Raw genomic sequence first — 20,382 nt, forward strand, 5'->3', positions numbered from 1 at the left:
TACCATATGACCCAGCAATCCCAATTCTGGATATGTATCCAAAAAAAACAAAAACTGGATCTTAAAGAGATATTTGCATGTTCATGTTCATTGCAGCATTATTTATAATAGTCAAGAGGCAGAAGCAATCTAAATGACTCACAGATGAATGGATAAAGAAAATGTGATATATTCATACACTGAATACCATTCAACCATAAGAAAAGGAAATTCTCTCATGCTACAACATGGATGAACCTTGAAGACGTTTTGCTAAGTGAAATAAACCAGTTACAAAAAGACAAATACTGCATGATTCCACTTACATGAGGTTTCTAAAGTAGTCAAACTCTTAAAAATTGGAATGCCAGGAGCAGGGGGAAAGAGGAAAAGGGAAGTTGTTCAGTGGGTTAATGAGTTCCAGTTTTGCAAAATGGGAAAGTTCAAGATCTGTTGCCCAACGGGGTGCATTTTGTTAATACTACTGTGCACTTAAAAATGGTTAAGATGGTATATTTTATATTATGTTCTTTACCACAACTTGAAAATTTAAAAAAACAAATAACCTAAACCTTGTTTCCCTAGACCCAGTTAACAACCCTCTAAGATCAGTTTTATTACCACCCCACTTAGAAAAAACAAGATGAGGTCTCCTCATATCCCTCCCAGGGCTTGTTTCTGATATATAAAATGAGGTGACACAAGCACAGACAAGACAGGGAGGGATTTTAAAGCCATGAGGGAAATATTAGCACCGAATAAACTCCTGCAAGAAAACAGGCCTATAAGTCTGAGGCACTCTAAAAGGAGATTGACAGTACGGCCCCAGCTCCTCCCTCAGGTTAGCTCAGTGGGGACAAAGCTGACACCTGCATGAAAAGCTCACAAAAGCACACAGCTTTCCACTAGTGGTCCTCTTTAAAGAATACTCAAAGATTACAATGACAGCCTGAAAGTTTCATTTCATACACTTATTTCCGAACCAAAACCAAGAGGAGGACTCAACACATCAAAAACTCTATCCAAGAAGCTGGGTTACCGTTCACTAAGCTACTGCACTTCTAGTGCTCAGCAGAGCGCACAATGCTCAGAAATGGGTGGGAGGGTAGCACAAGGATGGTGAGATGATAATGACAATAATACTAACAGCAGCCAAGAACCAAGGCCAAAAATACAGGACCAGGCCAACAGGGGATGCTTCTGGCTCCCCGCAAGCCAAGTGTGAGGCTGCCTGAAGGACAGCCGTGAAGACACAGCCATGGACAGCTGAGATGGGGGATGAGCACCATGACGCCGGTGGCCAAGGCTATGGGAAGACGACAAGAAAAGTGGGTGGGCAAGGAAGTCCAAGTTGAAAAGTCAGGAGCAAAGAGATGAGAGGGAGCAGAGGGCAAAGAGCTGGGGGTAACAAAGTACCTACTGAAGCTGCACAACAGTGGAGCGTGAGCTCTAGCTTGCCCGGGTTTTACATACTGGCTCCACCACTTACAAGCTGTGTGACCTTGAGCAAGTCACTTACTCTTCCAAGCTGTTTCTTCATCTGTAAAATAAGGCTGATATGAGTATGTGCTTTCTGTAAAAAGAGCACCACACCTCACACTGCAATTATAAAGGAGAAACATACAACAGCAACTAGACAGAATCTTATAACATTGTTTTATTGTGTGTCCTAATCATTTTTGGCATTACTTTCTGGTTTTTAAAAGAATTACCACTTTTACATTTAGTTATATGAAATCCTTTTAAATACCTTGTTCTGATCATTAACTTCTATTAATGCTTCTTAAGAGATAATAGAGCCTTATGGTTCAAAATCCACAAGGAGGTGACAGGTAAGATTATTAACAAGACTTCCAAGCTTCTTAAAATGTCCATGTTTTCTTGGTTGCAATCAAAGGGTGCTGAAATCAGCAGGGGAGACTGCTAAAACACTAACTCCTGGAACTGGTCAGCTAGGTCCAAAGAGCTGTGACACAGCATCAGTGTCCACCCAAATGCTGGTGGAGCTGGACAGAAGCCAGGAGCACTAAGAGGGGACCTCTTCCTTCGCAGGTGGGCGCCAGATGGTGGTGCATTTGTCTCCACTCAGTCCCCCACAGCCGTGGAGCTCTTTCATCTTATTCTGGAAGCATGGTACAAGAGGTAGAGCACCTGGCTCAAGATAGCAATCTTCAGTTTCCGGTTTCTGCTGCTTCTACTTAAAAGCCGAGTGACTGGCCACCAGGCAATGTTAATTATCCTCTCTGGGCCTCAGCATCCCAATCTCTAAAACGGACCTACCACCTGCCTCACTGCCTCCCTCCCAAATAAGACTGTCAGATAAAGCACGTGCACAACTATGCCCAAACTCCTGGGCCAAGCTCAACCCCATCTTCAGACAGCTCGCCCACATCACACATGATGGGGAGGACGGTGGAACTGGGAGTTTTTTTTTTTTTTAAGGTTTTATTTATTTGAGAGAGAGAATGAGTGAATAGGCATGAGCAGGGAGAGAGGCAGAGGGAGAAGCAGACTCCCCAATGAGCAGGGAGCCTGACAGAGGCTCGATCCCAGGACCCTGAGATCATGACCCGGGCCAAAGGCAGATGCTTAACATACTGAGTCAACCAGGTGCCCCGGAACTGGGAGCTTTTTAAACAAACTTGGGCTCAAATGATCCCAGACATCTAAACCCTCCACTTATTTTCCCAAAGCAGCAGCTGAAATTACAAGGTGAATTGCCAAAATTACACTGATAAAACTAGGATGACAAGGTCTTGGGACTCTTAGAAATGAAAAATAACTCATTTTTAAATATTCACTTATTACAAAGTAACTTTTCAAATGAACTTTCCACTATAGGATAATTTAAGGTTTACAGAAAGTTCCCATACGCCCTCATCCAGTTTCCCCGGTTGTTAATTATCTTACACTACACACTACCATTTGGCATAATGTAGAAACCAACATTGGTACCTTTCTATGAACTGAATTCCAGACTATTGGAATTCCACTGGTTGTCCCACTTACGTCCTTTTCCTGTTCCAGGATCCAATCCTGGACACCACACTGTAGTTAGTACTATAAAGTAATTTCTAATACACTCCATCAGATTTTAAGATTAACCAATTTAAAGAACTAATTAATAGCACTTATTAATGTTAAAATCTAAGGAATATAATTTTTGTTATGTTTTACTTGGCCTTTCTCTTTACTGATGCTGAGTGGTAATTTATTCAACATACATAACTCTCTTCAAACCAGAGAAACAAAATTGGAAAAAATATCTTAAGCAAATAACAATTTACACTAATGAGCTGACTTGTTAAAAGTGTAAAATCTAGGGGCGCCTGGGTGGCTCAGTGGGTTAAAGCCTCTGCCTTCGGCTCAGGTCACGATCCCAGGGTCCTGGGATGGAGCCCTGCATGGGGCTCTCTGCTCAGTGGGGAGCCTGCTTCCTCCTCTCTCTCTCTCTGCCTGCTTCTCTGCCTGCTTGTGATCTCTGTCTGTCGAATAAATAAATAAAATCTTTAAAAAAAAAAAGTGTAAAATCTAGTCATAGAAATGATTTTTAACTTAGCCAGGAAAACACAACCTATTCAAAAAGGAAATGTTTCCTTACCAATTAGTGTGACGAAGTAGAAGCTTATTATAATGACATTCTAATAATTACTTCTCTCAATAGTCTATTTAGTAAAGGTGGTTTCAAATCAACAGTTGGGTTTCTTTGTTTTGTTTTGTTTTTTAATTTCAACTAGGTTCCATGCCCAGCACGGGGCTTGAACTCAAGACCCTGAGATCAAGAGTCGCACACTCTGCTAACTGAACCTGCCAGGTGCCCCCAAATCAACAAGGTTCTGAATCTAAGTGTATAACAAATACAAGGAAGAAAGAGAGAAAAAATTAATCCAGGTAGCTTTTGGACCCAGTACACCATACATATACTATCAGTCTAAAGACAAAAAGAGCTGCAAAAAGGAAAAAAAAAAATCCAAAATTTTACTGAGTTGGTTTGCTGCTGTAGTGGTAATGGGTGTAGCACTTCTCATACTATTCTGTGCACAGGGCAGGACTAAGCAAACAAGTAAATCTACTGATGTTGGAAGCCAGAGTTCTCATTACAGAAAAAGGGAGATACAAATATGAAATAGGAAAAGGAAGTAAGATCCCATAATGCTGGGTTGGAACAAAAACAAACAGTACGAACTCACATAAAAAGAGACACACACAGACACATCCATACACACACATGCACAGAGACAGATGGACATACACACACACACACCCCCCAGCTGGCCTGAAGGGTCTGGCAGCAGCAGTATCCCAGTAGCAATGAACACACCCAGCACCAAGATCCTGGCTTCTAAATACCATCTTCCATTAAAAGGAACCAGAGTTCCATGGAAAAATGCCTGCAGCAGGAAAAGACACAAGATGAGCCTGGTAATAAGGGATGTTCAAAATAAATGAGGACATGTCAGAAGGATGCAGAAATCAGCCTGAAGGGGTTTCCCTTTTAATATATCAATGACAATATAAGTATCAAAATGAACCATGACAATAACAGACTATAACAATTGAATAGAAAGAATCCATGAATCCATACAGACAGTAAAAAATGAAAAACAGAAGCCCTCTTTTATAGTAGACTACTAAAAGAAAAAGAGAAAATCATCACTATTTAGCAATTATCACAGTGGTTAACTGATTCAGGCAAGAATCATTAACAGATGCTGAAAAACAATGGGTAAGGCTATCTCCCTACCAATTACCTGCCAATCACAAAGGTGGAAAGGCACTTTTCCCAAAGAAATGTAGCCAATGCCACCCTACCACGTGATGAATGTTAGTATCGCCATTCCTGCGACAAACTGATGGGCTGTGCTTCCAGACGCATGCACCGAGGAGGACTCAATGATCTGGGGGACTGTACCTGCCAAAAATGCATCAACTAAATCTGATCGTAACAATCTGATAAACCCAAAATGAGGAACAGTCCATAAAATGACTGACTATACTTTTTCACAAGTCGGTAACACGAAAGACAGACAGGAAGATGTTCCAGATTTTAAAATATGAAACAGACATCAAAATTAAATGCAATATATGATCCCCCCTGGTTGGATCCTGGCTTGGGAAAATATGCTGTAATGGGACAATTAGCAAAATGGGAACATGGCTAACAGTACTACATCGTTAAACTTCCTAAATTTGACAACTACACTGTGCTGATAAAAGAATGGCCTTCTTCTTAGGAAATACACACTGAGGGACTTAGAAATGAAGGGTCATGATGCCTACAACTTAGTTTCAAGTAGTTTCCCCCATAAGTACAAAATACATCTGTATACACATGACCATGCAAACAAATGCGTGATGAGTCGAATGTTAATTGGTGAATCTAGGTGAACTCTGCAACTTTTCTGTATGTATGCATGTTCCCAAAGTACAAAGTTTTGTTTTCGTTTGTTTTTGTTTTTTAAAGAATGAAGTACCCCTCTGCCTCCCTTTGAAGGAAGATATCCTGACATCTTCTTTTTTTTTTTTCAAAGATTTTATTTATTTATTTGACAGAGAGAGATCACAAGCAGGCAGAGAGGCAGGCAGAGAGAGAGGAGGAAGCAGGCTCCCCGCTGAGCAGAGAGCCCGACGCGGGGCTCGATCCCAGGACACTGAGATCATGACCTGAGCCGAAGGCAGCGGCTTAACCCACTGAGCCACCCAGGCGCCCCCTGACATCTTAATTCTTTTTGGAATTAAGCTGCCTCATACCAATAAAAAAATGCTGACCATTGGGTCTTTGGGATTTAGTTTCATTTTTGCTCTTAAGGGACCTCTCAAGTGAATGATTTTGCTCATGTCAATGTTCCCCTAAAAGGCCACTCTAATTCTAAATTATCTGTGGTAAAAGCATGCCATTTAGATAAATAAGCACACAAATTTGAATTATAGTATAAATACATGTGAAAACCAGAAGCCCAACCTGGAGTTGTTGCAGATCTAGGTTTAGACTGAGACAAAGACATGAGGGTCTGGGAACAGCCCTGGAAGTACTGCCTATGTATTTTAGGAGCTAGGAACCCCAACCTATCAGCCATGCCACTCTAATTGTAAATCTCACTAAGCTAAAGCTTCTGGTTGATGAAAAGTTTAGGTTAAGAGGCCTCTGTGAGAACCAGCCCCTACAGACAAAACAAAGTAAGACTAAGGAAAGTTCTCACAAAAAAAAAGAAGTACAGCTATGTGTGCTAGCCTACAAAGATCTCCAGAACACTGTCCACTGAAAAACTCAAGAAATTATCTAAGTATAATTCCATTTGTATAAAATAGTCCATGTATGAAATTTCTGTAAACATTAAAAAGAAAATCAACATCATTTTTCCAAACTGTTCTGGGCTTTCACTGTTCTCATTCTGTATGTGCATCCCACTCGCACTAATGGGGTGGAGGGAGCATCTGAAGGAGTGGCCCACAAACCACTGAGGGTTGCAGCACAAGCCTGCCTTGGCCCTAAATGAACCTCATCCCTTTCAGGTACTTCCAGGCCTCTCACTCTGCCCTGTAAGACCACAAAGCCAGGGATAAATTAACAGACCCAGAGACCCTGGGAAGCAGCCAGTAGCACTCAAAAGGCCTCTACATGGGGCGCCTGGGTGGCTTAGGTCATGGTCTCCAGGTCCTGGGATCTCTGCTCAGCCTGCCTACTTGTGATCTCTGTCATATGAATAAATAAATAAAATCTTTAAAAAAAAAAAAAAAAAAGGCCTCTGCATCAGAGGACCTGATGTCAGTCTAAGCAATGAAGGTCCTGGAACCTCCCATCTCCCAGCTGATCCTCTTGGGATGCCCTCTGCAGTGGCTCTTGCCCCTTATCCAGCACCCCAGGGAGCCCCAAGCAATCCTCTCCATAGCCATAAACTCCTATGGAAGGTCTTGTGGAAACAAAGCTTCCAAGACAGGGAAGAATAAGGTGGATACCTGAAGGCTCTGTTGGTCCAGGGCTCTGCTCTCAGCCCTGTCCTGCTCAACACAGAGTAGTCAACAGCTGAGGGCAGGCAGACAGACAACAAGGTGATCAAACTGATGGCTGGCTTCGAGGGATCTGGAAGACAGCCTACAGAGACTGGAGGGGATCAGGGGCACAGACTAGGCCAATGAACAGGCCAAGCTGGCTGAAACAAAGGCCACACCAAGCAGAGAAGGCAGAGAAAGCCAAAGGGCAAGTATGGCAGTTCTTGTACCCACGAGCTCTCAAACAAGACTTGTGCTGTGCAATGGCCCAGGGAAGGGCAAGCCATGTCCTCCTGCAGGGGGAAGTTGGTTCCCAAGCCTCCGTGCCCAGCAAATCCATTAGAGAGGAGGCCCCACCCACCCACCCAAAAGCCTTCCTGCCCAACCCCCACCCCAGGCTGGGTGGCTGCTGAACTTCAACGAGGATCTGAGGATCCGTGAGGAAGTCTTCACCCACTCTCACCTCGCCACCCAGCTCACCCCCACAGGAGCAAGCTCCCCCGAGTGTGAGGCCCAGGCCAGCTGGCTCTGCAGCACTCCCCCCCCAACACATGGGTCCACCAAAGGCGTTCTTGCAGGCAGCCACAAGGCCCTCATCCTCACCACCCCCCAGGGGCAGCTGCGAGGCCCGCTGGCTAAGGGAGCTGCTGCTCTTTATGTCAAAATATAAATAGCCATTTGTGCATTTGTTCAATAACTGATTTCTGAGTGCCCACTCTGTGCCAAACTAGGCCCAGGGGACACAACATGAATGTGACAAAGAGTAAAACGTGTCAGTATGAACAAGCCTAGCCCTGTCCAAAGCACTGCGGTTGTTTCGGGGGCTCTAGGAAGCCACATACACCCCCTCTCAGACCATGGGAATGGCTAGACTCATTGAGCACTCACTGTGTGTCAGACAGTGCTCAAAGCCACTTTGCTCTGCTGCCTCCCAGGTGGGGGCTCTCTCCCAAGAAACATGCCCTTATGCCCACAAACTCATGCACCCAGACTTTTGGCAGGGGGGGGCAGGGAGTCCCTACACTCTCTAAAGTCCATTCGAAGTTAACATGAATGGCCTTTTTGTCAGATGTGTTAAGAGCTCTATACACATTGATTTTAATTCTCACAGCATCTCTCTCCAGTATGTTCTATTATGTCTGTGTTACAGATGAGGAAATTGAGGCTCAGCACAGTCAGAGTGGGCAGCACACTGCGCCCTGATGCCCAGCCATGCAGCTCTAGGGCCCATGCTCTTAACCCACCACACCAGACTCACTGTGTTCTAAACCACAGTCATTGCTTTTCCAAACAGCTTGTGTGAAGCAACATAAGACCTGGGCTTTCCTCCCTCCCAGGTCGACGCCCAGAAGCCCCAGGACACTCTGGGTCTACAGCTCACGATGCTCCAATCATGCCCCACAGGCCATTCACCTTCCCCTAGACTTGCCCTGTCAAGGCAACCATGTCCACACGGATGCAACACATAGCCCAGCTTGGAGCAGCAGGACAAGATGTGAATGACTTTCACTAAACACCCCGAGTCAACTGGTAAATCACACCAGAAACAAAAATACAGCTAGCATGGAATAGCCATACTTAGGGCCCACCCACCATTCTGGCAAAGTGTTGGCCCAAAACTGGGTTCTCGGGATGACTGACCCAATCTGTAGACTGGAAGAGGAAGGGACCATTCACCAACTCCTCAGCACCCCAAATACAAAAGCACATGGGATGAAGGGAACAATCTGGCAGTGGACAAAAGACATTTCACCAGTCCCTTGCTATCTACTAGTCCTACATGCTGTCACTGATACATACCACTCCGAGTCAAGAGACTACCAACGTTTCCCTACGCCCAGCAGCAAGGCAGGCAGAGGAACAGAGGTAAGAGATCATCCAGCAGGGAGGACCGAGAACTAGATCACCTGCCATGATGGCTAAGAGGACAACAAGCCTCGGCGCTGCCAAACTGCCCAGGGGAGGGAAGCGGTGAAGTAAGTGCTGGTGGGCCGGCGAAGAAACAGGACCAAGGAAGGCTGCAGGCAAGAGCAATCTGGGCCAGAGGAACAGTGGCAAGAAGGTGCAGACCTGTCTGGTGAAGTGTGTGACAGCAGCACATTTTCTGTTCCAAAGACCGGAATGGCCAACTGAAACAATGACCTGATTCCCTGCCACCTGGGCCAACCGGAGCTTTAACCACAGTGCTTCCTGTGCCCTCAATACTTTCCCGTGGTGACGGTGCCCGGCACACGGCAGGCGGGAGCTGGCGACAGCGCCCAGTACACAGCAGGTTGTGGTGAGGGCTGGTTACAAGGCTGTGGGGAGGCATCACCATTCATCTCCCGGGGCTGCCAAGTGCCAGGAGCTTCTTCCTGCTCTCTGCAGTAGCCAAAATGTGCAAGGGGAAAGGCCCACTTACTCTCAAACTGCTCAGAAAATAAATTATGTGCACACGTGCACACATGAGGGATAAGGCAGATGAGCTACAATGCTAACAAGTAAGTCTGAGGATATGCAGGTGTTCTTCTTTTTCTTTTTTTTTTAAAGATTTTATTTATTTATTTGACAGAGAGGTCACAAGCAGGCAGAGAGAGGGGGGAAGCAGGCTCTGCTGAACAGAGAGCCCAATGCGGGGCTCAATCCCAGAACCGTGGGATCATGACCTGAGCTGAAGGCAGAGACTTAACCCACTGAGCCACCCAGGCGCCCCGATATACAGGTGTTCTTTGCATGAGTTTTATTCCTGCAACTTTTCTGTAATTTTGAAATTATTTCCGAGTTTTCTTTATATATTAAAAAAAAAAGACAATTCATTAGCTAGCTAGTGAGGTTGGAAAGTGTGTTAACCCTACATTCCAACTAAAAAGAATGAAATCATTATGCTAAAAGCACAATCAGCCAGCACGGCGAGTTCTACAGTGTTACAGGAAGGCGGGCTGTGAAGGAAAGAGCTCAGAACTCGGAAGGCGCCTGGCAAGCCCAGGTGCAGGTTCAACTTCCCAGCTACTCCTATGAGCTCCAGCCACATGTGCTTGTAAAACGGCCACACTCTCCTATTCACTAACTCAAGTGCTGCTCCAGAAGCAAGGTGCTACAGCCACAAGTCAGTTCACTGACAATTTCCTAGTTCAGCACAGAGAACAGGCCCCTCTGGGTCCCTCATGACAAAGGGGAAAGAATCCTTAACTCGGAACCAACTCACCTGGTTTTGAATCCCAGCTGTGCTGCTCACCATCTGTGCGACCTTACGCAAGTCATTTGCCTCTCCCAGCCAGCTCTCCCAACAGCAAAAAGAAGACAGCTTCCAGTCCCACCACCTCATCAGGCAGCCTCACTGAACACAAGCCTTTTTAGAGGGCTGGGGCAGAGCTCACTTGGAGGAGGCAAATGTTTTCTCAGCTATGTATGGTGGGGTCACCCTAGACTGAGCTGTGGCTAACACCATGGCATGATTTTCCATCATAATTGAAGCTAGAAAAACACTTTCTGAATCAGCAATTGCTGCTGCATTACCTGCACACATAGAGAAAGAGACAACGAGAAGACACCACGGCCACTGGCTCCCCAGAAGCCCCGCCATGCTTGTTGCCCCTCAGCAGAGGTCTCACCACAGCCCCAGGAGGGAGATACACACACACCACCACTGGTCGTTAACGGCTAACCATGAAAGGGATTTGATGGGATGGCTAGTTCTATCCCTTAGATCAGAGTATTTAGATAAAAAAGGGTCTGCGCCCTCACCTGGAGAACCACTGGGTCTGTCATGGGAAAAGATGTGGCCCGGAGTTCCACAGCTGGGGTTAAGGATGGCCAGCGCAGGACACACACAGCTGGAGTAGACAGAGCCACAACCAAAGGCACGTGATGGGAACACAGGCCAGACATTTGGGCTGAAATCTCATCTCATCTCAGCCACTTAGTTTCGTGAACTCTCTGTGATTGTGTTCCCGTCTGTAAAATGGGGCTAATAGCAGTCATCTTACATCACAGGGACCACCAGAGAGATAAGCAATGCACGTGTCCATACACATCAGAACAGCACGTGGCATGTAACACATCCTTAATCAACCTAGATCAAACATGCATTAAGAAACTTTGCCAAGGGGCGCCTGGGTGGCTCAGTGGGTTAAAGCCTCTGCCTTCAGCTCAGGTCATGATCTCAGGGTCCTGGGATCGAGTCCCGCATCGGGCTCTCTGCTCAGCGGGGAGCCTGCTTCCTCCTCTCTCTGCCTTCCTCTCTGCCTACTTCTGATCTGTCTCTGTCAAAGAAATAAATAAAAACTTAAAAAAAAAAAAAGAAACTTTGCCAAAAGCTCTGTTGCCCCCACTGTGTGAAAGGCCTCACACCCCAGCCTACACCGGGGAAGAGCCAAAGCTGGCTTGGCCCTGGTCCTCAAGGACTCCCTCCCTCCTGGGAAGCAGGTTCTGCCTGATGCCCTCCTCACACCCAAGTACAGGTCAAAGCTGGGACTCCCACAGAAAGAATGCACATTAAGACAGGGAAGGTATCCCTCACAAGAACCAGCCAGCAGACCTCTGCCTGGAAGGACACAGAGCACATACAAGCACCCATGGAGAACATCTGACCCCAAATGAGACCTGCCCTTGCTGCTCAGCCAAAATCAGGGAACCAGGTGGAGTCCCCCAGGATTTCGCAGAGCAGCTCAAGATACCACCAGAAGCCACTGCAAAGTTCTGATCTGAAAAGTCGTGGAATGCTAAGGATAACTTTGCTTCCTCCTTGCCCCAACTCAGACCTCAATATGAGGTCTCCTAGGAAGCCCTCCCCTGCTACAAATGACTGGTCCACCACCTCTGCTGCCTGCCTCTAAGCCCCCATACCCGAAGATCTGATTTACATCTAGTTTCTGCTTCCATACCTCAATGGCACTCCTAGAGAAAGGGGTTTATTCAGTTCATTTGAGCATCCCTAGCGGCAAGTGAGCAACAGTGAGCATCTGAAAACTTTTTGAACTGTTGCTGGCCAGCTGGCAGGATACATGGACAGCAAAGGAAAGGGAGCTGGGGACATCAGTCACCTCTATCATCCAGGCAGGAGATGCTGGACCTGGAACCAGAGGCACCCCAAGGAACACAAGCATGTGTGGCTTGGTCCCACAGAGTCCACCTGAGGGGCTGAGAGGCAAAACTGGGACTCAAGAGCCAGAACAGAATGATGTTCCTCCCACCACTCTACAGATGCAGACATCTTTTCTAAAGATTTTAATCACAACAAGCCATAAATCCATCGGCTCTGGTCCTCAAGAGCCCATTCAATACTCCAATACTCCAAATGTAGGCCTTTTTTGGCTTCCATTCCCACTAAGGCTACCCCACAACCAGTCACCCTGCTGCGCAGAGAACCATCAGAAGCAATGAGCAACCAGTTCTACAGGGAGCCCAGAGGAGCATCACTGGAGTGACTCCAGGTTGAGTATGGGCCCAGGGCCTTGGCCACCAAGTAAATACTGGGGAGAAGACAGAACTCCGTAAGGATGACAAAGGCAGAGAGGTGTGTCATATCTGCAGTAAGAGCCCTCGCTGAGGCATTATGGAGAGTGGCACACCACTGTGTCCCCCAGCCGGCCTTTAAGAGAGACCTGACAGAGCTCACAGACAATGGCCCTGGACAATTCTGCTTTTCATGGGCCCCTTCCTCCATAAAAGATAATATTAAGAATCATACTTTCAAATGCATCGGTATAAAGACAATAAATCTGTATGTGTATACTATAACATTTTCTTTGACCTAAAAGGTCAGGGGGTTTTCCTCGCTGATTTTAAAAGGAGACCACTAAAAGCATTCACTGTGGGTCCCCAGCACCAGGCCTCCTGTGCCTGATGGATAAATCCGCCCTGCACATGGGGATTTGATTTTTTTGTTGTGCAATGGAGGAGGGGGTACACAAGAACAGGTAGAAATAAAAATTATCCCGGACTTTCCAGTGGCCATGCTGCTGATTCCCCATCACAAGCTTACTTATGAAAACACAAGTTCCGAGGGGAGTTCCAGAAGCATTTAATTATCACATTGAAGGATCACTCCTAAGTGCCTGGCAATGTCCAGGCTCCGATGGCGGAAACCCGGCCGCAGCACCAGTCTCTGACCCAGGAAGCTTGCTTCCTGCGTGCGATGCTTGGCGGACTCCTAGTACCACGGTGGGCCGCCAGTCTCTGAGCTGAGCAGTTCTCAACTGCAACACCTCACTGACAATAAGCAACGCGGCTACCGCTTTCCAGCCGAGGAGCTTCCAGGGCTGAGACCCGGGCACAAAACCACTGCTGAGGGAAAACGTGGGAAACCAGATGCTTCCACGAGCTGCTCTCTCGACCCCGGAACGCCAGCCTGACCCCAGCCGCTGGGCAAGGTGGGGGCGCCCCAGGGGCGCAGCTCCTTGGCCAAAGAACTCCCAGGCCCCAGAAGTTAGGTCGGGCCACGGACATCACTCTCGCTTCCGTCATTCTCAAAGCACGCAGCGCTCCACGGAACACGGATCCAAAGGTAACATCCCTCGAGAACAAAGTTCCAATGATGTACGAGGCGCCCTGAGCCCAGGTAAACTCTCGGCACAGTCCCGGGCGAGGGGCACGGTCCCGGGCGAGGGGCACGGTCCCGGGCAGGGGGCGCGGCGGCTCGCGGCAGGCCTAGCCGGCGCCCTCCTGGGGCTCGGCCCCGCGGGGTGGAGGGACTTCCCGGGCGACCCCGGCCCCGAACATTGCCCGCCCGGCCCCGCCCCGCCCCCACACACCGCCCCCACCGCGCCGCGCCCACCGCGCCGCGCACCTGGCCGCAGCGGCTCGGTGACGGTGAGCACGAGCAGGAAGAGCAGCAAGAAGGCACCGCTGTCTGCCTTGGGCACCATTTATCCTCCGTTCATCGTCCCCGGGGCGGCCGCGTGACCCCGCGGGGAGGCCGGACCGGGCCGGACTGAGGGTCAGGGGACCGTGCCGGGATAAGGGTCAGGGGTCCGGGCCGGGCTAAGGGTTAGGGGCCGGGCGCGGAAGGGCGGCAGGAAAAGTCTCCGACTAAGCCGCGGCTAAAATGGGCCGCGGGATCCCGCGCACTCTCGGCCTCAGTCTCGGGTTCCGACTCCGGCTCCGCGCAAGATGGCGGCCGTCCTGCTCAGCTCCGCGCCGCCCCCCGCCCGCGCCGCCGGCGCCGGCCAATGAGTGCCGAGGCGGGGGGCGGGGCCTGCACGGTCCCAATGCGTGTGGACTCTTGGCCGGGCGCAGGGCGGAGCCTGGGCGGCTGTACCCGAAAGGGGCGAGGCCCGAGGCTGGGACGGTGGGGGGGCGGGGACAGAGAGGCGGGCGGGCGGGACTATAAGGAGTTAAGTGTGCCATTGGTTAAGCGGAGAGGTGGGACTCGGGGGTGGAGCCTGGGCGGTAGGGCCTACTGAGGGCCGGGATCCCAGGGCACGACGCGCTGGGCAGGGGCGGTGGGGGAGGGGTAACCAGGCCAAGAAGACGGATACAGAAAGGGGCGGGGCGCGGAGAGGCGGGGAGCAGCCCGGGGGGGCGGAGCGTGAAGGAAGAGGAGAGGGACCGGGAACCGAGGTGGACAGGGTGAAGCAGGACCCTGGGGCGCGAGAGATCGTCACACCTTGCATACCTGCAGACCCAGGTCCGGTCAGCGGCCCAAGAGTGCTCCCTAAAGTGGTCCTCTAAAGGCAGAACCGCTGCGGAAAAGGGACGAGGAAAACGGGAGGAACCCAGACAAGCTTTGAGGAAGTGGGAAGATGGGGGAATGGAGGATCCACCCTGCAAGGAACAGGCAGGTGTGGCTTCACCAGCACACGCTACGGAAAAGGAAATAGCTTAAAGGAGTTTCGTACAAGAGGAGCTGACAGGGAAACCCAGATCTTAGACTGGGGAGCAAAGCTGGCCTCTGAAGGAAGAGCCCTGCCTACACAATGTGGGAGGAGGGGGAAGAAATGTTGGGCACAGCTGCTGCCACAGCAGGCCACATCTGCAGGGAGGAAAGGCTCCGGAGACCATGGTCCCAGTGCTGGCCTAACACCTGTCAGGGAACAGATTGTCTGCGGAAGAGAACACAGCAGATGGACTGTCCCACTAGGAGAGGAGCAAGCTGTCCAGTGGAAGGACCACCAACGACACAGACAAGGCCTAGTACAGGATGTCAAGGCTGGGGAAGAGAGTGAAGATGGGAGCAGAGAAAAGGGGGGGACCCATTTTAGCCTGGCCCACCTCTCACCCTACCAACTTACTCACCAGGAGCAGTCCTCCCAAGTCCCTTCAAGGCATAATCCTCCTGAATGTCTCAGGATTCTCAGGGTCCCTGAGAGAGGTACCCACTCCCGCTGAGTGGAGATGGCCAAGATAAAACCCAAGGCTAGGCCAGACCTGCCTGCACCTGCTCCCTCCAGGCGTGCCTTGTGGCAGGTGCTAGACAAAGGGCCTATCACAGCAGAGGGGCCCCCCTACTAGCAGAAACAGTGGTCCCTGTCCAACACTGCCCTGGCTGCTTGCATTGTCCTCATGGAGCATTCCCAGGAGCAGCTGCTACACTCAGAAGAGACCCAGGCCCAACCTTCAATGTGCCCAGGGAGCCCAGCCAAGGTTACAGGCTGGGCAGACCCCAGGGAGGGAAGTCACAGCTAAGAGCAGATATCTCCGCCAGCTGTCCCCTTGCAGAGCCACTGTTAAAGAAGCAGGCCAACAAAAGTTCAGATGGAGAGGGAGAAACGTGAGAAGTCCAGCCCAACCATGCAGGGAGAAGGCAAAGCCCTGGCTTCTGAAATTGCAGCCACTGCCGGGCCAAGAGTCTTTGCCCCTCCTGAAACACCTCCACCTTTGGCCCTCCTGCACAGCCTGCAGACTGCCTATGTAGACACCACCAAGACCCTCTAGAGCTGAAGGGAGGGAAAAGAGGTCAGGGATATTTTGCCCCAGCTCCCTCCCTGTGGAGTCACTGCCTCTATACCTTCCCAATTTCCAGTGACCAACCTTCCCTTCTTCCAGGGGTCTGTAACTACCCTTAGGGTACCCTACTGTTAACTCCACTCCCACCTTTGTAAATAAGATGACTTCATTAAACTGTCCTCCGACTGCCCCAACTTGAGTATGTCTTTTGTTTCCTGCTGGGACTCAGAATGACCATCCAGCCCAGATTTCCTGAGATGCCCCATGTTGCAATAATCAACACCACAAGGAGGCCTGGCTCCTTGTTTGGAAGCACCGGCAGACCAATGTGTTCCCCACAGCCCCCGCCTACCTCAGGTCTCAGCCAAGCGCAAGGCCACTCTCCACTGGCCTTTGGTCCACTCCAGCCCCCCTGGCTGGCCTTCCAGGGTTCCAAGTCCAAGTGGCTAAGGCCAGAGCCTCATTCCCCCAGGGCACTCCTCCTTTATGACTTCACCCACTGAAGTCACCTGGGGGACAATGCTGAACGTTCCACCCCCAGAGTCTTGGCCTCTAGGAGGCAGGGACAGCAGGCCCGGCCAGCCCAGAGGACTCTCTGTCCACAGTGTAAATGAGGACGCAGCTGGCCCATGTCCCGCAGGGATGTAGAGGGCAGCCTCAGAGGCACTGGGCGCTCCCGGCACCATGGATGACGCTGCCGTCCTCAAACGACGAGGCTACATCATGGGGATAAATTTGGGAGAGGGCTCTTACGCAAAAGTCAAATCTGCTTACTCTGAGCGCCTGAAGTTCAACGTGGCGGTTAAGATCATCGACCGCAAGAAAGCCCCCACGGACTTCTTGGAGAAATTCCTTCCCCGGGAAATTGAGATTCTGGCCATGCTAAACCACCGCTCCATTGTCAAGACCTATGAGATCTTCGAGACATCAGACGGCAAGGTCTACATCGTCATGGAGCTTGGGGTCCAGGGTGACCTCCTGGAGTTCATCAAAACCCGGGGAGCCCTGCACGAGGACGATGCTCGCAAGAAGTTCCACCAGCTCTCCTCAGCCATCAAGTACTGCCACGACCTGGACGTCGTCCACCGAGATCTCAAGTGCGAGAACCTTCTCCTTGACAAGGACTTCAACATCAAGCTGTCTGACTTCGGCTTCTCCAAGCGCTGCCTGCGGGACGATGGCGGCCGCATCATCCTCAGCAAGACCTTCTGTGGGTCAGCGGCGTATGCAGCCCCCGAGGTGCTACAGGGCATCCCCTACCAGCCCAAGGTGTACGACATCTGGAGCCTAGGCGTGATCCTCTACATCATGGTCTGCGGCTCCATGCCCTACGACGACTCCAACATCAAGAAGATGCTGCGCATCCAGAAGGAGCACCGCGTCAACTTCCCCCGCTCCAAGCACCTGACTGGCGAGTGCAAGGACCTCATCTACCGCATGCTACAGCCGGACGTCAACCGGCGGCTGCACATCGACGAGATCCTCAGCCACTGTTGGGTGCAGCCCAAGGCGCGGGGCCTGTCCTCTACAGCCATCCACAAGGAAGGGGAGAGCTCCCGGGGCGCTGAGCCCTCGCGGACCCCTGAGACCCCTGACAAAAAGTCTGCCACCAAGCTGGAACCCCGGGAGGAGGCAGGGCCCGAGACACAGTCTGAGCCAAAACCCGACGAGGAGGAGACTTTGCAAGTGCCAGTGTCAAGGCAATCGGACACCATGGACCTTAACGGAGAGCTGCCCGGCAGAGTGATAGAGGAAGAGGCCCTCCCACAGCCTTCACAGACACATACCTAGTGAGCCTCTCTTGGCCCAGGGGGCCAGCCGGGAATGAAGCAGAGTTCATGGCTTTAAGCCTGAGCTCCAGAGAAATCAAGGGACAAGGCAGGGAAGGAAGATTGTCCTGGATGAGCCACTATTTTCGTCAGTTTCTTCTTCCCCTCTTTGAACTTGGTAACCCACATGGCTAAAGGAGCAATAAATCACTATATTAGTGCAGACCCCAAGATGAATGTCTTTTCCCTAGCTGACTGTGGTCATCCAGGGAGAGGATCCTACGCTCCCCGCGTTCCCCAACCCCGGCCCCACATTCTCGGATCGGATGGCACCTCATTTCGTCTCTAGTTTGGGAAGATACATCCCCATGTGCCCAGCCTGACTGTGACCTCAGGCCCTGGACCAGAGCAGAAAGCTGAGCAAGGAAGATGCTCTTTCAAGAGGGAGGCCATGAGTGTGGTGCTGGGGAGCGGAAGGGGGCACGGAGAGGATAGGACCAAGAAGGGCAAGGGGGCAAGGGGGCTGCCTGCAGCAGAGGGGCAGGAGATGGGCCCTCAACATCTCAGTGCCACTGCCTCCCCAAGGCTGCTGGTGGGGAGGCGGCCTGCAGGAGGCCAGTAGACCAGTCTCTCAGCCCCTCTTGGGCTCCCCACCCTGGTAGGCAACTCATTTCTTTCATTCTGTCCACCAGGGCTCCCCCATGGCCAGCCAGCACCCAGTTCTGGACACCTCCTGAGTCATCCTGCCTGTAGTCATATCTGCGGCCCTCACCCTACCCTGGAATTGTCGCTGGTTAGGGGAGGGGCTTCAGGATGGCCCAGCCCCACCCAGCCTATGTGTCCCACAGTCACTGCGTGGTCTCAACCACATCCCCCTCCCCTCAGGTCCCAGTGATGCTCCATGCCAGAGTGGCTAAGCTGACACTGGCGAGGAGAGAGGACAGGTGTGCTCACAATGCGTGCCTGTGCCCTGCCGCCATCAGTGTCCTTTAGAGGGAGCAGCCCTGCCTTTAGCATCTCGGGCTGCTGTGCCCTGCACGGCCCACCCCCATCATTCCCAGGCTGTTCCCCCTCACCTCAGCTGTGGCAGCCCCTTTCTCTTCCTCCTCGGCACTCACTCTGGACAACCTCATGTGGACCTGCAGATTTGACATACCAAGAGGACGAATGCCTTCAGACTTACCCACCCTCTGCCCGTGTTGTTGACTTGGAAAGTCCCCAACCCCAGGCCCCAGAAGAAGTGGGGTCCAGGGAGTGCCCTGGCTTCACTCTCTTTGTGCCCCGGTGCACATCCACTCCCCATCTCTGCTTGGCTCCCACCCTCCCCACAGCCTCCGTCATACGTTCTATGTCTTCCCATCTCCATGCTCCTGAGTGTCTGTCATGAACCCACAGCACAGCGACCTCCCAGGCCTCGACCCGCCCCATGATTCCCCGAGTGGCCAGCGCCTCCCTCCTGCACACAGTCCAGATCCCATGGCCCTCGGGAAGGATCCCAGTGCCTGGCCTTGGCATCCCGAGTCTGGCCTCCTCCTGACCTCCCACCCCCCTCCCTCATCCCCACACCCCCAGATACACGTCCCATAATTGTGTTTGTAGATGCTTCCCTGTAGATCTTACCCATGTCTCCAGGATTAGCCGAGGGGCTGTGGCCTCCACAAAGCCTTCTGAGCTCAGCAGCCCATCACTCTAAGCTCCTCTGGGGCAGGCCTGTGAGTGCTGAGGTCCAGGCGCAGAACCGACCCTGCGCAATACTGGGGGAGTCGCCCAGTTTCCCCCCAGAGACCCCAGGAACCCAGCATCAAGCAGATTATCCAGTGGCAGAGTAAAATTCCAGAGCACACGGGGTTAGCTGGAATGAGGACATCCTGAGGACAAGCTTGTGAACCTCCTTGCCTTGGTCATCTGTGGCTTGTTGTGGTCATCAGGGTAGTGGGCAATGCGCAGCAAGAGGGCCTGGGAGCAACTCTCTACAGCCTAGCCAGAACACAAGACTGGGCAGGAGGGGCCCCACGGAGGAGCATCTACTGTGTGCTTTACAAGTAGAGAGACGGCTCAGAGAGGATGGGCAACTGCCTAAGATCACACAGCACAGAGTAGTGGCCCAGGTGACTAAAGCCCACTCCTCCCCAGGTGGCCTCATGTTCCGGGCCACTCCCAGGGTCAGCCCTGGATCAGACCCCTTCGATGATCCTCCCTAAGGCTTTAGGATCAAGACCCTCACCATGGCCTCCAGCGTCTGCAGGGCTCCCTCCCTTCCCTGCACATTCCCACCATTCTGTGTCCTTTCAAGCCATCATGAGCTCTAGCAGGTCCTTGTCCCCCTCCATGTAGCAAACTCCTCAGACCTCAGCCCTCCCAGCCTCCCTAAATCCAGTCCCAGTTTTTCCCTCACAGCCCCGTGTTCCCATGCCAAAGGTTGCCGCCACTGGGCATTTGAGCGGTTGGTGTGACATGGAAGCTCCCTGTCCTCTGGGCTTCAGGAAGGCATGGGTCCTGTCTAGTTCATCAGACAATCCCAGCATCTGGAACCAACCCTCAAATGCCTATAGGGTGAGTGGAGAAATGGAGGAAACTGAAACTCTGAGGGAAGTGGCCTTGACAGAGTCCCCAGTTCTCGCACGCACAGGGCTACAAGCTGGGAGTAGACCCTGGAGGTTGCAGGTCCAGTGGAACACTTCCCTGCCGGAACCCACCAGGAGGGCCTGCCTCGGTGTGGGTGTGCTGGGTGAAGCCACCTGCTCCCCGCCCCAGAGGTTCAGCTCATACCTCCTCCCCC

At 51.3% G+C, this 20,382-nt stretch overlaps 2 protein-coding genes across 5 annotated transcripts in view; one reads left to right on the forward strand and one right to left on the reverse strand.

The window, feature by feature from the left end:
* LOC111142492 (DiGeorge syndrome critical region gene 2) overlaps positions 1 to 14,072 on the reverse strand; it is a 91,632-nt gene extending 77,560 nt beyond the window's left edge. For all 4 annotated transcript variants that reach the window (XM_022495702.1, XM_022495701.1, XM_022495700.1 and 1 more), the window contains exon 1: positions 13,736 to 14,072. In XM_022495702.1, the coding sequence (XP_022351410.1) occupies positions 13,736 to 13,814 (79 nt within the window). In that variant the 5' untranslated portion in view covers positions 13,815 to 14,072. The remainder of the gene's footprint in view (positions 1 to 13,735) is intronic.
* Positions 14,073 to 16,425: 2,353 nt separating this feature from the next.
* LOC111142624 (testis-specific serine/threonine-protein kinase 1) lies at positions 16,426 to 17,823 on the forward strand. The gene has a single exon (XM_022495933.1). The coding sequence runs from the start codon at positions 16,519 to 16,521 to the stop codon at positions 17,623 to 17,625; it is 1,107 nt and encodes a 368-aa protein (XP_022351641.1). The 5' UTR covers positions 16,426 to 16,518; the 3' UTR covers positions 17,626 to 17,823.
* The last annotated feature ends 2,559 nt before the right edge of the window (positions 17,824 to 20,382 follow it).

This window comes from Enhydra lutris, unplaced genomic scaffold, assembly GCF_002288905.1.
Source record: "Enhydra lutris kenyoni isolate GAN:26980312 unplaced genomic scaffold, ASM228890v2 scaffoldscaffold8, whole genome shotgun sequence".
Classification (NCBI taxonomy): Eukaryota; Metazoa; Chordata; class Mammalia; order Carnivora; family Mustelidae; genus Enhydra; species Enhydra lutris.